Here is a 16,935-nt window from a genome sequence, read left to right on the forward strand (position 1 = left end):
TGCAACATATGGTGTATTAAAAGTTAATAGCAGTGACACTTGCAGAATTGCAATCCCATAAATTTGTATATGAGTACCAGTACCATAAAATAGGGTAACTTAGACTCCCAGAGTAACTTAGACCACTTTTAGTTTTTTTAACAAAAACCCCCAAAACTCCAACTATTTGACATAGAAAAATGTTGTCAATGGGCATCAAAGGCCTAATACTGGGGCTACGTAACACAACAGAAAGTTGAAAAATTATGCATATCTAATAGGTTAAAAAATGAAAAATGTGACCCACAAAGAAAAAGCTATTATTTAAAGCCTGTCATAGAACCCCCTCCAATTTTTTTTTCAGTAATATGTAACTAGAAGTGCATATGTAACTAGAAGAGTTCTACTACAATGCACCAAAACCTGGAGTTATTTGGAGTTAATTTACCAAAAATATAATTGATTTTACCACTCAGTCTACGATACCCCAAGAGCTGGGGGAACAAAGACCATCACTCTGTTTGAAATTACATCAAAACTATGAGAAGCAGGAGCTAGCAATTTATGGTGAGTGAACCTAGAGTATAGGCCTGTATTTTTCACGTTTCAATTTAAGTCTAATTTAGCTAGTAAAAAAATGGCATCATTAAAAAAAAGTAGTCTAAGTTACCCCATTTTATGGTATTTAAAATTCATAATTTGATATATGAACAGAACATAGAAAATTGATTTTATATATAAATAAATACAATTCAAAAGTTAATGATCAGTTATGAATATAAAAAAAAGTTATTTAAAATTGTTTCACAACTTGAAGGACCAGCCCATAAATAAGTAAGCAAGAGGTATTTGTGATTTTAATGCTCAATGTTTGCGGAGGTTATGTTGACCAGTCAGTGGCAGAAGTAGGGCTGGATATGTCCTATTTTTTTTTCTAAAATATCCCAGCTCTAATATCATAATTCAGTAGGTATGAATAATATAATAATAATATAATAATTTCAGTAGGTACATATGAAATCTTGCGGCTCTAATTCATGTATTTTTGTTGGATTGAAAAATTGCAGTTTGCACTTTGCAAAACATGTTGTTTCATAAACTTTTAAACTTCTGCAATCGGCAGTGCTTCAACGCTCCTGGCAAAATATCCTGCAGAACATAATAAAAACATGTCAACCCAAAACATTTTGTTGAAGATTGCATAGAACTTTGCTGTCACTTCAGAGCGGTCAGATTGCATAATCACGCATTTAGTTGCCACTATAGTAAAGACAATTCCACCATTTAATCACATTATCACAATAAAAAATATTCACAATATCAAAATCGAAAATATTCACAATGACTACTATTGGGAAATAGAGGTTGGAAATGGAGAATGCCTTGCCATCAACTCTGTGTTTGCTCTGGCACAACAATAGAGTTCAGACTACTAAGGCAGAGCTTGATGTGATGTCACACGTGCTTATGTGATACATTGCATTTGATGTCAAATGATGAAGCAATTTTGTGGGCCTCAAATAAATAAATAATTAGTAATGGAAAATATATTTCTAGAACACTTTTACAGACTATGCCTAAACAGAATTTGATAGTTATTTTATTAGTAAAATGTACTAAACAATAAAGTAGTTCCTTTGCTCACTGCTTCTTGTGCTGCAATCCATATGTGGGCCATCCTAGACTTGAAATATGCATCACTTCTTATTAAATTTTATGAAACTGAATAGTCAATACATACCGGCATTAGTGACTATTGTTTAATATCAACAAATAGAATTCATTCTATATTACTGATTTCATTCTACTTTTAGTAGAATGAATATTACTCTTTGTTATTTTTTTCTTTTTTTCTTATGGCTGTAGTTCATAGAAAACTTTTCACTGAAGACTTAGTTAATACAGAATAATAATGGAGAATTCATGTGACAAGTTTTCATGTTTTACTTGAAAATTTCAATTTCTAGTGATCAATTTACTTGTAATGAAGCATGGAAATATGGGGATACAACTTTTATGATTGTATTGTATCATGAATGTGTACCGGTACCTAATGCACAAATGTGCAATCAATAATTCAAGGTATTTTTGCACACAATAAACCATACATTGAAATAGTCAAAATGGTCCCCACCTTGTTAAAAAATGGGCGGGGCTGCTTTTGCAGCAAGCTGTGCCCGCAGCTGCAGCAGCTTGGCTGAGAATTTTTATAATGGAAGACTTGAACAAAGTATGGTTTCAAGTCCTTAGGGTTCCTAATTCAGCCAAGAAAATTTTTAAAAATTTTTTAATTCGCATGGATTTCAATGCTGTTAACATTGAGAAACTAAGTATCTCTTATGCAAGAAATACTTTCTAAATAAGTTATAACTCGCAAATTAATGTCACTTGAAAACTGATTGCTCAAAGCCTTGCAGCATTCAGTTTTGGAATATACTGAATGTTTCATCTGGTATACAGCAATCCCTTGATTAGCACGGTTTTGAATACCGCGGTTTTGATTAACACGGAAAAAAAATTTGCGACCTACCCTTAATCTACGTGGTGCCAGTTTTGATTAGCGCGACTTTTTTTTCACAACGCATCATTTGCCCGCCTCTAGCCAGAGGTGTTACGATCGTAACAAAAGTGTTACTTTTTGCTTATTATATCTTATGTTGTCACTTTTGTTATGACTTTTGGAAAAATTTGCCAAATGTTGTTACTTTATGAATTTCAGCCAATAATTCTTTAAATAAGGTCCCATTCCGTAGGCACTCATGCTGACTACAGAGTCGGTTTAACCGCGCCTTGTCTCGTTCATAACTCGAATGGTCAAGTTTGGCAACGTTCGCCGGTAAGTGCGCCATGCCGGTGCTCTAGTTACTCGTTAGCCTTCAACTGGTCAAGATCGCTGCCATATCTACTGCTCATTTTTATCAAACTACATAATTTTCCTTGATAAATTACCGTCATAATTATGGACAAAAAGGGTACGCTTAAACGTAAAAATACCACTTAGGAGACTAAGCGTTTTGATAATGGTGAAATGAAAACGAAGATCGGTGAAGACCTAGGGTTTCCCGAGTCAACAATACGCACGGGAAACAATACGTTAATTCATTCGCATTTCTTTTATTTATTTCCCCTATTATTTAGAAAAAATATGATGAATTTTAGTTGAAAAAAAAATTATTATGTAACTTTGCTAAATGATGAATTTTAGTGGAAAAAAAAATTATTATGTAACTTTGCTATTTTTGAGGATTCATTATAATTATTCCCATATATTCTTAAGTTTGATTAGCGTGGTTTTGCATAACACGGTAAAACTCGGGGATTTATTAACCGCGTTAATCAAGGGATTGCTGTAGACTAAAACTTTAGTGTTCTCAAAGCACCCCTAAACATTGCCTGATGGGCCCAAATTTTGGCAAATGATCATTACTTGTCAAATGAAAACTTCCAGAGAGGTGAAATCCTAGACATGCAAGAAATTTTTTGGAACACCCTAGTCAAGGTGGCTTGATGAAAAGCTTGACTAGACCTCAATATCTCAAGCTGTAAGGCCTCCTTACAATCTGGTGTGTGGTTGGAACCGGTTGGCTAACTCTATCTTTTTGCTGGCCATTCATTGGCCACCTGTAAATCCATGCAGCCACAGATATTGCCTTTTAAAGATCACCACAACATTCTACAACTCAACATTGATGGCCTAAGCACCAAACATGTCTAACTTGGATACTATGTGCATGCTAATAAAATTCACTGCCATCATGCAAAGCTCAGTTGCATGCACAAAACACCCCCCATCCCAAACTACACTGCCATCAGGCAGGCCAGGCAGCTCAGGGAGAGTGATGCTTTAATCCCATACATTCACTCTATAAAGCTTGGAAAAAAACACAGCACATCAGTGGCCATACTTTCAAAATTTGTTAAATGATCGTACGTACTTATGCTCTATTTTCTTGTCAATGATTAGTGGATTTTGCTTGAAAGGCCATCAATGATTGGCTGATAAACTTACGATTGCTTAAATTTTTTGTAAGTATGGGCCCTGAGCCCTAACAAAAGTAAACAGGCACACAGAACTACAAGCATTGTATATTCAGGCGGAACACAGAAAAAAATACTTTACCCTCATCATTGTGTATATTCCTCCAGAACCCTACCAGGCTTACCAACCCACTATACTCAGTCATAAACTACACAGAACACCCATGCCACTACCTACACGACCACCCACCTGCACACAGACAAATAGCGCAAACCCCACACTGATACCACACCAACATACTAAACACAGTACCCCCACCTCAAGGCAACAGCAGCACAAAAAAAAAACATGCAAATAGTTTATGACACTTGGAACGCCAGAGCTGGCTGGCAACAAAAAAGTCCTTGGACACCCACCACCTGACATAAGCAGCACAGAAACCCAGCTCTCTAGACTGGAGAGAGTACACCTAGCCAGGCTGCGCTGTGGTCACCACCCTTCACTACAAACAAACACAAACAGAATCAGCCAAGCAGGCACAGACACCTGCCCATCCTGCTAGAGAGCTCCCACACAATCACTCACATTCTCCTGGAATGTCCACTCTGGCAGGATCTTGGACAACACCACCACATAAACTCGGCCCTCTATCTCTGGAGCGACCCCCTGTCAGTGGTGTCGTTTTTGTGTGAGGGGGGTCTCTCATAAAAATGAGACCAGGGAACCACAACAACAAGAACAACCCACTATACTTCCACACTGCAAGCATTAAATGCACTACCAGACTTGATCCTTGGGCAAACATCCAGACTGGTAAAACCCACAAGATACCACAGCTTGAGGGGTGAAGATTTGCAACCAACTAGTCCTGCTCTTCATTCTAAGCAACACCCTGATTTCCACTGACATATCACATGAGACCTACCTCTCTGGACATCTCATTCTGCTCTACACTTCAATCATGCAGAGAGATACTATCTCTTGGATAGCGAAAACAGGTCTCTCATTTGACCACTCAACCATTATTATCACATCAGTTTCCACCAAAGGCACCAACCTGCCCAAATGAAAACCATTCCCAATTACAAGTGCAGCTCCTAAGAGGACTTCACCAGGCCTGCTTCCTTGAGCTAAACAATCAACCCATTGTCAGCATAGACCATGCCCTCACTCCTTTCAACACCATCACAGAGGCAAACAATAAATATGTCCCCATGGGCAACGATAAGAAATACAACTCCAATTTTACACTCAACCTCTCATGTGTCATCAGAATATGGAACAACTTACAATCACAGCAATGCCAAACTTACAGGCAACTATAGATCACATTCATGAACATGAACAAATCAAAACCTCAATAATGAATAAAAAGAAGCAATGCTAATATTTGGTTACACTCAACCTTAGCAATGATGCATCAAAACTATCAAAACACTTTCATGCCTTTTCAGGCCACAATACATGACCTCAGAACAAAATTGAAACCTAGGCTAAACATTTTAAACTCCCTTAAGAGGAACATTTAGGTAGTAAAATACCCTTAAATTAGTTAACAAACACTATATACATTCAGTACTAAACCATGCCAGTCTAGCATGGGCACCAATAATCCCACCACACCATCCTGTCGTGTTCATGCAGAAACCAAAGCCCCCCTGAAATAACACCTAGATATGAAAGGCATAAAATTCTACCTTACAAAACTTGATTCCATAACAACACCCTCTGACCCAACCAACTTCATCAAACACACACACACACACATACACATAACCCAGAACAGGCTCTCCAATTCATCAACCAACAATATTATAGATAACACACTGCCAAACATCAGCTATAGAGAATTGCAGTTGACCTTACAGTCATGGTGCACCTCAGCAGACTGTGCTGTGGCCACCATCCCTCACTATATACCTAGGTACAAACACCTAGGCAGCGCTCACTCAAACCTATGCCCCCAATGTCATACACTGTCAAGCATATTCTGCTTCAGTGCTCAGAGCAGACAGGCACAAGCTCTGGGTCAGCATAATGTCAATCACATATCTTTGGTCCAAGCCTGCTTGTTTGGTGGCTTTCCTGCGCAGTGTGGGCTTTGTTGCATGACAAGGTTCTAATGACCATCAACAGCAACAACCTTATTAAAACCACATGCTTGAGCAGCATTTCCTGATATGAGTTGTGAGCACAAATTTCACACTGTAGTCCCAAAACCTTGCTATCTGACTTTTATTCACTATGTCTTTTACCCTCAAGTTCCTGCCAATTATTGGAGATGGGTACAATGGTATTACCTCAACAACTCAATGGAGTCAGGAGACTGGAATAATCTAATCTGTGATCCTTGGATCTGTACTCTTGATATTTTGCCAGGTATGTGTCTTTATGCGGGAAAGTTTTGGCTAAGCACAAATGACTAACTGAATGATTGGTCTATGTGAACTAAATTTGAATGTCAATTGTCCAAATGATTTAAGCCTAGATGTAGACATATTTTTCTGTAAATGTTAGATTGATATGAAAAATTCAAAAGAGGTATTATTTCGGGAGAAAGCATTGACAGGTATGATGGCAGTTTTGGGGATTGTTCTAAAAGGATGATGTTATCTAGATAGGTACAGGGATGGTTTTTTTAGCAATCTTAGTAATGTAAACAAAAACTGAACTATTCAGGTTCCCTGCATTATGTAATAAGCTTATCAGTTCTGGTATTAGTTGAATTAGTTTTGAGCAGTTTTCACTAGTTTGGGTAGGTACCAAGAGTCCAAGACTTCTCCATACTCAGTGGTGGACACAGTTCTGCTAATCCGCTAACTGCTAATTAGTGAAGCTAACTTTTTCCTTATTGGATTAGCTGTTCAGCTAACTTTGAAAACCTCTAGTGGACCAATTAGCTCCGGCTAAATTTAGTTCTGCTAACTGGCAGTCTGCTAAAAATGTTTAAAAATCTCATATTTAATGCTGAGTATCGTAAGCCGTGTGCCATGCCCACACTGACGACTGACTACGTCATCATATTTTCATCAGCCAATCATGTCTTGTGTTACTGCTACTGTGCTACATGATGTAGTAACACAAGATGTGATTGGTTGATGTAGCATTGTGTAATTCTGCAGTTCAGTTAACTTTGGACAGGACTCGCACAACACGTTAGTCTTACAGTGTCAGAACACAAGGTACGTTATCATAAACGTTATTATTCTACAAGTTTTAGCAATGCAAAGTGAATAAGCTTTTGTTCAGCCTGAGAATGTTAGACTTGTTGAGGAGCCTACAGTGGCTGCAGATCACGAAGCGGAGGCTGCTGAGGCTGAGCGCCAGGTCAGCCATGACAAGCCTCAGAATCCATGGCCCCACCTGCAGGACTTCTTTGTCTTTAAGTCTGCAGATAAGAGGAATGCCAACCTCATGCTTTTCCGATGTGTCCTGTGCCAGCCCAAAGAGACAACCATCAAGGGACACTTGTCAAGCCTCTTCAACTTGAAGTCACGTGTTGAGAGGAACCACCCAGCCAATGCCATCCAGTTTGAAGAGAGGATCAAGGCCGGCTCTTCTCGTGGAAAACATGGGCAATCTTCTTCTGGTAGCAGTGGCCGGAGCAGCAGCCAGTCATCGCAGCCAAATGCAAGGAAAATATGCCAGCTGACCCAGCCCAGCATTAAGGAGGCGTTTGGTCAATCAGCTGCTGGCACTGGTGTCCGTCAGTCTGTGGTGGACACAAGAATTGAGGACCTGTTCGTCTGCAACATGCTACCGCTGCATGTAGTGGAGTCCCCCACCTCCATCTGACTGATTAAGACGCTTTCAAGGCTGAAAGTTCAGCTCTCTAGACCTGTTTCTCAGAGTTTCACCCCCCCACCAAAAAAAATTAAGCCAAATCTAAATTTATATACCGTCAAACGGGGTAAAAAGGGACGGTTCTGAGCGTTTTTTGTTAATAACTTCTTACAATGAAACATTTCAGAAACAAGTTTAGGCTCATTTTATAGCTCTTTGCGAGGGCTATTGAATGGCATCTTCAAAAAAATTCCATATGCTATTTGTAAGGCACTAGATGCAATATAAAAGGCTGCTGAATTAATTTTGAAATGGGGTAAAAAGGGACACTTGAAATAAAACTCAATTTCAAACATTTGAAGCAAGCAGAGTGTACTCATCTATTACTAACAGTACTCTGAAGTCCTCCTCTTTCATTGTAGATTATGTAGATGTAAAATAAATGACATTTTCTGTGATTTTTACTTGTTTTTCCTTTATTGATATGATATTACCATATTCATTAATTACTGTATTATTAATGTGATATTACTGTATCCATGGACATGCCATTGAGCATTAACAAGAACCTTGTCCACTGCAAGCTTCATATCAGCAGCCATGTAGCATTTCTTCTGTATCTGTAAGCTTACAGGATGGTTTGTAATTTTGCACAATTTTAATCGAGTCTAGTGATTTCACTATAACAAAAAAGATCAGGAAAAACGTACCTGAAACAGAAAATAATGTTTTAGTGACAACCATATGTTTTGAAAAAATAAATCATAGTTTAGGTCAATTACTTTTCATTCTATGATGCCTGGTGCACAATTCTATGTATAGCATTCTATGTACAATTTTGTGATGACTGATGATGCACTAATTTTTTGATAAGTGAATTTTTTTTGCCAAGCGAGGTAAAGGTAATCAAAATTCTTTGTTGTTAATCAATTTTTTTGTTAACTGGAGCCTTCACTAACTGAGGTTCTACTGTAAATGCATTTTAAAGGGTGTCCCTAATTACCCTGGGGGATGTCCCGAGTAGCCCCGCCGTGCGGAAATGGCTGCCATTTTTTTTTTTTTGGAATGAGATAGGCAAATTCTGTCCATTCTTTTTTCAAGCCGACACCTGGGTGCAACTTTTATGTAAGTAAAATTTTTCAATATGGCGAATATTTTTTTTTTGCTCCAGACCTTAGCAGAGGTACTTTTCCAAAATTGCACTTTTCACACTTTTTTTATCAATTTTTTAGAGATAGTAAATGTTTGATTTCTTGACTAGCTTTATACATAATAGATAGTAAAAATGTTGAAGTTTACCTCACTATTTTTAGTTTTGCTATATTTTGATTAGTTTAGCTGCTACAACATTTCCACCGAATGTGGGATGTGTGTCCCTATTTACCTCGCCCGTCCCTTTTTTACCCTGTTTGACGGTATTAAAAGTTAGCGGTTAGCGGCAAATTCCGCTACATTTTTTGGTGATTTATCAGTTTAGCGTTATCAAAGCTAACTTTTCAGTTAGCGGATTAGTGGTTATCAAAGCTAACTTTTAGGTTAGCTGTGCCCACCACTGTCTATATTCATTAGTGTACAAAACTCATGATAGGGTTAATCTGAAGATCCTAAGAGGAGTTGACACAAAATTTGGGTGATGTGCACAGTGACACGTTTTAAAAGTGTGAATTGAGAAATGGTGGCATTCTGCTCATCATCCTGGCCCTGCCCATAGTCATGAAACCTAATCTGAAGGTTTAGGAAGGCCAAGATTTAGGCTCTGAAGAATTAGGGAAGGCTCTGAAAAGGCTAAAAATAGAATTACCATATTATTAATGTGATATTACTGTATCCATGGACATGCCATTGAGCATTAACAAGAACCTTGTCCACTGCAAGCTTCATATCAGCAGCCATGTAGCATTTCTTCTGTATCTGTAAGCTTACAGGATGGTTTGTAATTTTGCACAATTTTAATCGAGTCTAGTGATTTCACTATAACAAAAAAGATCAGGAAAAACGTACCTGAAACAGAAAATAATGTTTTAGTGACAACCATCATATGTTTTGAAGAAATAAATCATAGTTTAGGTCAATTACTTTTCATTCTATGATGCCTGGTGCACAATTCTATGTATAGCATTCTATGTACAATTTTGTGATTACCAATGATGCACTAATTTTTCCATAAGTGAATTTTTTTTGCCAAGCGATGTAAAGGTAATCAAAATTCTTTGTTGTTAATCAATTTTTTTGTTAACTGGAGCCTTTACTAACTGAGGTTCTACTGTAAATGCATTTTAAAGGGTGTCCCTAATTACCCTGGGGGGTGTCCCGAGTAGCCCCGCCGTGCAGAAATGGCTGCCATTTTCTTTTTTTGAATGAGATAGGCAAATTCTGTCCATTATTTTTTCAAGCCAACACGTGGGTGCAACTTTTATGTAAGTAAAATTTTTCAATATGGCAAATATTTTTTTTTTGCTCCAGACCTTAGCAGAGGTACTTTTCCAAAATTGCACTTTTCACACTTTTTTCATCAATTTTTTAGAGATAGTAAATGTTTGATTTCTTGACTAGCTTTATACATAATAGATAGTAAAAATGTTGGAGTTTACCTCACTATTTTTAGTTTTGCTATATTTTGATTAGTTTAGCTGCTACAACATTTCCACCAAATGTGGGATGTGTGTCCCTATTTACCTCGCCCGTCCCTTTTTACCCTGTTTGATGGTATCAAAAGTTAGCGGTTAGCTGCAAATTCCGCTACATTTTTCGGTGATTTATCAGTTTAGCGTTATCAAAGCTAACTTTTCAGTTAGCAGATTAGTGGTTATCAAAGCTAACTTTTAGGTTAGCTGTGCCCACCACTGTCTATACTCATTAGTGTACAAAACTCATCATAGGGTTAATCTGAAGATCTTGAGAGGAGTTGACACAAAATTTTGGTGATGTGCACAGTGACACATTTTAAAAGTGTGAATTGAGAAACGGTGGCATTCTGCTCATCATCCTGCCCATAGTCATGAAACCTAATCTGAAGGTTTAGGAAGGCCAAGATTTAGGCTCTGAAGAATTAGGGAAGGCTCTGAAAAGGCTAAAAATAGCATTCTTTTTAGTCAAACTTGATTTAACAATGTATATTATAGACACAAGCAAAAGGCAGTTTATTATGAAATATTATTTAGAAATGGTGGTCTACCCATATATGTTTTTGGGCACATAGACCCTTGCTTTTTTAAATGTTGAATTTTTTATGTAGGTACTAAGCTGACTTCTGCTAGAATTCTTCTAAGAGTTTGTCTAGTCTTTAGAGTGACTTGCAAACTGATTGCATCACCATAGTTGGAGTTACATTAATGATGGTACTCTCACCTACCATGTATATGTACAACTAAAAGATTGCTATTTCTTAAAGGGGCTTCTATTACTAGAAATTTTTTTAGAAAATGATAAAATTGAGAGAAAAAGCACAAAAACTATTCCCTCTGTACTGTGATAAATAGTTTTATTGAATGACAATTATTTAAAACTTTCCTGACAGTTTGTACACTGCTACAGTATACCTATTCACCCTTCTTGGTTGTGCTCATCACCAGCTTATTTGAGTCAAATTCTGCATTCAATTTATTTTTACTTTGTCAGTTGATATTCTGGAGTGAATGGTTTTATTAATACAAGAATACCATTTGAAATTGGCCAATAAATAGAAAATAGGTAAATGGGAATTTACTACTGAAATAAGACAACATTTCTCTACTTGTTGGTCAAACTGTTCCAAAAAAATTATTGCTTGATCATTATTGTGTCATCTAGGGTTGAAATTTATGCAAGTTTATGTCCTAAATCAATTTTGGACATATGGCTAAATAATGTCTAGGTGAGAGATTTAATCAATTGAGATTTCACACTCTAAACTTTTAACAATGGCAACCAGTATATGACAAGCATATTATTTGAATTACCTATGTTATTCTGTTAGAACCACATAAATTTACATTTCGGTGGCATCAGTGGAAGTTTGTGATGGTCAAAATGCCACTGCATTTTAGCATTGCCATCAATCAAGCACCTTGAGCATGACTATTTGTGTGTTGATTTCTAATTGGAAAACCTTAGTTGAACTAAATCTTTCCTTCCTAATGATTGTTGGAGATTAGATAATTGATAATACAAGTCTAGGACATTTAGCAAACTATTTCATCCAAAATTCTTTTAAGCAGAATGTTGTGTTGCCGATGTGCCTTCATGCCTTCAGGGTAAAAATATTCAAGATGAATATGAAGTCCTTCAATTGATGAACCTCATTCCAGGGCTGTAAAATTGCCTGCTTCTGGAATAAATTTTTCAACTTTATAGATTATCTAATATAGTATCCTTCAATTTGTGCAGATATAATGGCAAGCAATAGTAGTGATAATATTCAAGAAATATCATTAGATGGCCATGAGCCAAAATCTGAAAGTCTCGCAAAATCTCTTCAGGGAGATGATTTTGGAGTAAATGAAAATTATGTCATTGTGGATATTGGAGCAAATCTCACTAATAAAAAATTCACTAGAGATTTGGATTCTGTTGTGAGTAGAGCTCAGGATGCTGGTAAGTTTTGTCTTTAGGCTTGTGCAATATCTCCTTATTATATTTTCTTTTAGTGGGTTATCTTTATTCCAAGATCAATGTTATGTGCATGTCTAAACTGGAAATTTTGCTAACCAGCGGCTGTTGAGGTCAAATTTTTCTGATTTTATATTTTGTATGAAGAAATTATTCATACCTATATTATCAAAACATTCAGCCCAGGCAGAATTCCCTGCAGTTAATTTCAAGTGTGACTAATATATTTTCATATAAATATTTAATAGAAGTATTTGTATTCTTTGTTCTTTTGTAATTTTTGATCTAGTTTTGCCTTTGCAGGAGTGACTAAAATTATTGTGCCAGGCACAACTGTACATAGCAGCAAGGAAGCTCTGCGGCTAACTCACCTCTACCCGGGGGTACTCTACTCAACTGCAGGCAAGTCATTCATTTTAGCATTCATTTGAGTAATGATTGTATTTATTAAATTGTATGTTGTAATGGGACTTATTTATTTTTGGATGATGAGGTGAGGGAAGTTCTTCAAGGTTCTTAAAAATTTTCAGGGAAATTTTATATTGGCCTCACAACTCCTCTTGAAGCTGTCATTGTTTATCAGGCTTTTTTGTCATATTTTTATTACAACTTTATTTTATACATGGAAAATTCAATAACAACCAAAATAAAAACACACAATTACTAACTGACAATTCATTCCTGAATCAATTCAAACATCAATGTTGAAATTTTAAAATGCATATGCTCAATTAGTAATGGGATTGCATAATATAAATAAATATCTATATAATATATGTGTATATGTTTCATAACAGTAACATCAAATCAAACTGCTTTGCTAAAATCTTCATTAAGAATTATCTTGACAAGGATTAAAGCTGATCTAACTTTGATGATAGCTGATCAAACCAAGAACCACTGATGTGAATTATGGTCTGAACTGACAATTTTACAGGTAATATTAAACTCATATTTCGAAACTTAACCTAATTGCACATTGAAGTGAAAGTTGAGTAATGGTAATTTCCACCAAACTCCATCAGCTTAGAGTGATAGCCTGTAACCATGTGTCCCTTGTGTTAATAATCAATGTGCTTAATTGCAGTTTATTTGCTGTGTCCTGGAGCATTGTACTAAAAATCGTTTATCCTTGTAGGACTGAGATCCTGTAAATAAATTGCAACATTTATTGACAAGTCTTTAATTCCCAAGTTTATCTCAGATGTTTTTTTTTTTTTGTTTTTGGAAAATATCACATTGAAATTATATGTAATATAAACACAGGAGTGCATCCCCATGAAGCCAAGACCTGGGGTGACGACACCCTGGATGAGCTGCGCTCGTTGTTGCAGCAGCAGGAGGTCGTCGCTGTGGGCGAGTGTGGTCTCGACTTCAACAGGAATTTCTCTCCTCCTGAGCTGCAGATACAAGTTTTTGAGAAGCAGGTCATATCAATAGCATATAAAAATCTACTGGTAAAATTATTGTTGAAATGCCTTGTGTATCTGTGAGATTTTATTTTTAATTATGTTATAATAACAATTTTATAGGCATTTTTTTATTGTTTTATCTTTAGGCATGCATTCTGTAATATTTAGTGTGATTTGTTCATACAACTCTCATAATTTGGTAAAAATTGGCATTTTTTATTGTTTCATCTTTAGGCAAGCATCCTGAAATATTTAGTGTGACTTGTTAATACAACTCTCATAATTTGGTTCAGGTAGAGCTGGCATGTACCTTGAAGAAGCCATTGATTGTCCACGAACGCGATGCACACGCTGAGGTGCTGGCCGTGTTGAGGCGGCACACTGCTCAGCTACCAGCCTCCGTCATCCACTGCTTCACTGGTGACGCCGACACAGCCAAGGCCTACCTTCAGTTGGGCTGCTATATTGGCATTACTGGTCCGTACTTCTCATGAACCTTCACTCACCTGTGCCTCATTAGGTGCAGTCGGTGCCCTTGAATGGCTGTCTTGTGATTGATATATTTAGGTTCATGCAATGCTTGATAAGGTTTACCACAAAAATGGGTGCATTTTGAAACAATCCCTCCATATATTACTTGTTTTGTAAATCAATTTCTAAATAACTTACTCTATATCATAGTTTTAACTATTTACCTTGCATCTGTTGAAGCATATTTTCCTTTGATAGTAATTGAAGCTAGTTATCCAGGTTATGCATGGAAAGATAAAAGCAGCGAAGGAGTTCGACAGATTCTAAACGATGGCATCTTGCCCCTGGACCGTCTGCTGGTGGAAACCGACGCCCCCTTCATGTACCCCAACACCCGTGCCTCCAAGCTGCCTCAGCACGTCAAGCAAGGACTGACGCAGAGGTAAGCTTCTCTAAGCCACGTCTTGCTTCCTCTCTTTCTTGCAAGATGGTGGTGCACGTTCTTCTTGATCAGGCGAGTAATTTCGAGCCGTTTTTGGGAGCGTTTAACCAAGAAATTCATAATGGATGAAACGAATTAATTCAAAAACAGTCTGACGGTCGATCAGCTTGCAATTGGATGTGATGTGAAAACTGTGCAGTGATTTCTGGCGATCATGTCGGATCTTATATTTATGGAAATTTGCAGTTTGCAGCCTAATGTTCATTTCCTGACAACTCCTGAGAGAGTTGCATGCAACGCCCAAACTCATTACAGGACTTTAATTGTCAGGTAATGAGACTTAGCAAAATCGGTGACGTACTTGAACGCTGTGTGCGGTCACCACCCTCGTGCAGGTCAGTGTTGCTGCGCACTAACTCTCACCACTCTCGCGCAGGTCAGTGTTGCTGCGCACTAACTCTCACCACTCTCGCGCAGGTCAGTGTTACTGCGCACTAACTCTCACCACTCTCGCGCAGGTCGGTGACGTTCCTGCAGCGTTACTGCACGTTTCAGCGAAACGAGCCGTGCTCCTTACCGGTGACCGTCGAGATGGTCGCCGCTTACCTCAAGACTAAGCCTGAGCAGGTTGCTCTGCAGTCCACCTTCAACGCCTTCAAAGTCTTCGGTTTGAGCTCTTGAAACTTTTCTTCAGTAAATCGAGGAGATAATAAGTGATATGATCATATGATAAGTCCAGTAGTGATGGAGCTTGCTTGTATATGTCGGGGGTTTCTACATCGTCCGTCAACATGTTCAGTCAAAGGCAAGTTTTCCTTTATTATATCATGTCAAGAATTGAGTTTTTTTTGCGCTGTCTTCATAGGTTGATTTTATCCGCGTTGAAACTTTCGAATACAACAAGTGGACCCGGAAAAACTTTCTTGATCAATGGAATTGAATTTTTTGTTATATTACAAACTCTAAGTTGTCACTCATTCGATAAGTATCGAAAATAACTCGCTTGAATTTTCGAAAGAACATGAGCTGCTGCCTCATTTTATTATCTCTCTGCATTGTTTTTTTATTTGTGTTAATTTGAAATGAGGCGTCCATGCCAAGTTAATTCTGGCGTTGAAGGACAAAAATTTCGATTACGTTACATGAATGCGTGCCAATTGGATGAATTTATGTCTTCTGTGCAATACTCGGTGGGTTTAATGCATCGCTTTCCCGTGATCGCTTGCTCTCTTATGTTATTCGATTTATTTTGTTAGTTTCAATTTGATTGCTTAGCATAAATTCCTAATTTATAATATTATGTGCGATTGGTCTTCGAAGATGTTTGTCAGTCGTCATTGTTCTATTAAAACTGACCGTTGTGCAGTCTCCACAATAAATGTTATTTGATCAATTAATTTACTACGATAACATTTATTTGTACGATGTTTGGTTCTGTGACGTCTCGTAACTAAGTTATTTGTTCCTACTTGAAAAGTCTTGCTTGTGATTGATAAGAAATTTTATTATTATTATAAGGCTCTATGCTTTAGTTTAGATCTTACTGTTGAAACTTACATTTAATATGGATTAAAGTGATGCAAATGATGATAGCCAAATTAGTATCATGGAATAAATTCTTACTGGTAATTTATTATCATCATGTTGGTAGTGGCAGACATGATGGCGAAAAAGCTATTCAATTTCCTGTATGATAATTCCTCAAGATTTAACTAACTATTAAACAAGATAGCTGAGGAGCTGCAATCAAGCTTAGGGTCGTATAACGCTCCGGCAACAATCTTGTTGTAATTATAATTGAACGAACAATTTCCTTATACTGCGTTCGCTCGATCAGTTAATGATGTATAATGGCTACAATTTAGTTATCATTGGTCGTATGGGCTTTCCCGTGATCGTCACGAGACTGGGCGCAGGTTAGTTTAAAAGATTCTCCGCAAGTTGACAATGGACCTAGTACGATACAACAGACCTAGCAGTGCGTGACTCAAGGAATCTGAACGCCTCGTCTAGTCTAGTTGCCTTGCTCTCTTCTTCATCATATTCAGGAGATGTTCGTGAATGTCATGCACTGCTTATCCTCATGCCCGTCACAGCTGCGACACGTAAAAGTCTGAACAGAGCCAGTTTTATGTATTAATAAATACTCTCAAAACTCTTGATAAGAATCAACTTGGAATGATAATCTTATATCGCTTTACTCCAACATGACGCCAGGTGACTGACGCAGCTATATTTTCGCTCACTGCCAAGTCCACCGCCTCCCACTAGAATATTTCAAA

At 37.4% G+C, this 16,935-nt stretch overlaps 1 protein-coding gene across 1 annotated transcript; it reads left to right on the forward strand.

Moving 5' to 3' along the window:
* Nucleotides 1-12,091: 12,091 nt before the first annotated feature.
* On the forward strand, nt 12,092-15,736 carry LOC108683452 (3'-5' ssDNA/RNA exonuclease TatD). The gene is made up of 6 exons (XM_018172764.2): nt 12,092-12,313; nt 12,632-12,730; nt 13,595-13,755; nt 14,034-14,217; nt 14,491-14,653; nt 15,172-15,736. The coding sequence occupies exons 1-6, from the start codon at nt 12,112-12,114 to the stop codon at nt 15,332-15,334; spliced, it is 972 nt and encodes a 323-aa protein (XP_018028253.1). The 5' UTR covers nt 12,092-12,111; the 3' UTR covers nt 15,335-15,736.
* The last annotated feature ends 1,199 nt before the right edge of the window (nt 15,737-16,935 follow it).

This window comes from Hyalella azteca, unplaced genomic scaffold (assembly GCF_000764305.2).
Source record: "Hyalella azteca isolate HAZT.00-mixed unplaced genomic scaffold, Hazt_2.0.2 contig4679, whole genome shotgun sequence".
Taxonomy (NCBI): Eukaryota; Metazoa; Arthropoda; class Malacostraca; order Amphipoda; family Hyalellidae; genus Hyalella; species Hyalella azteca.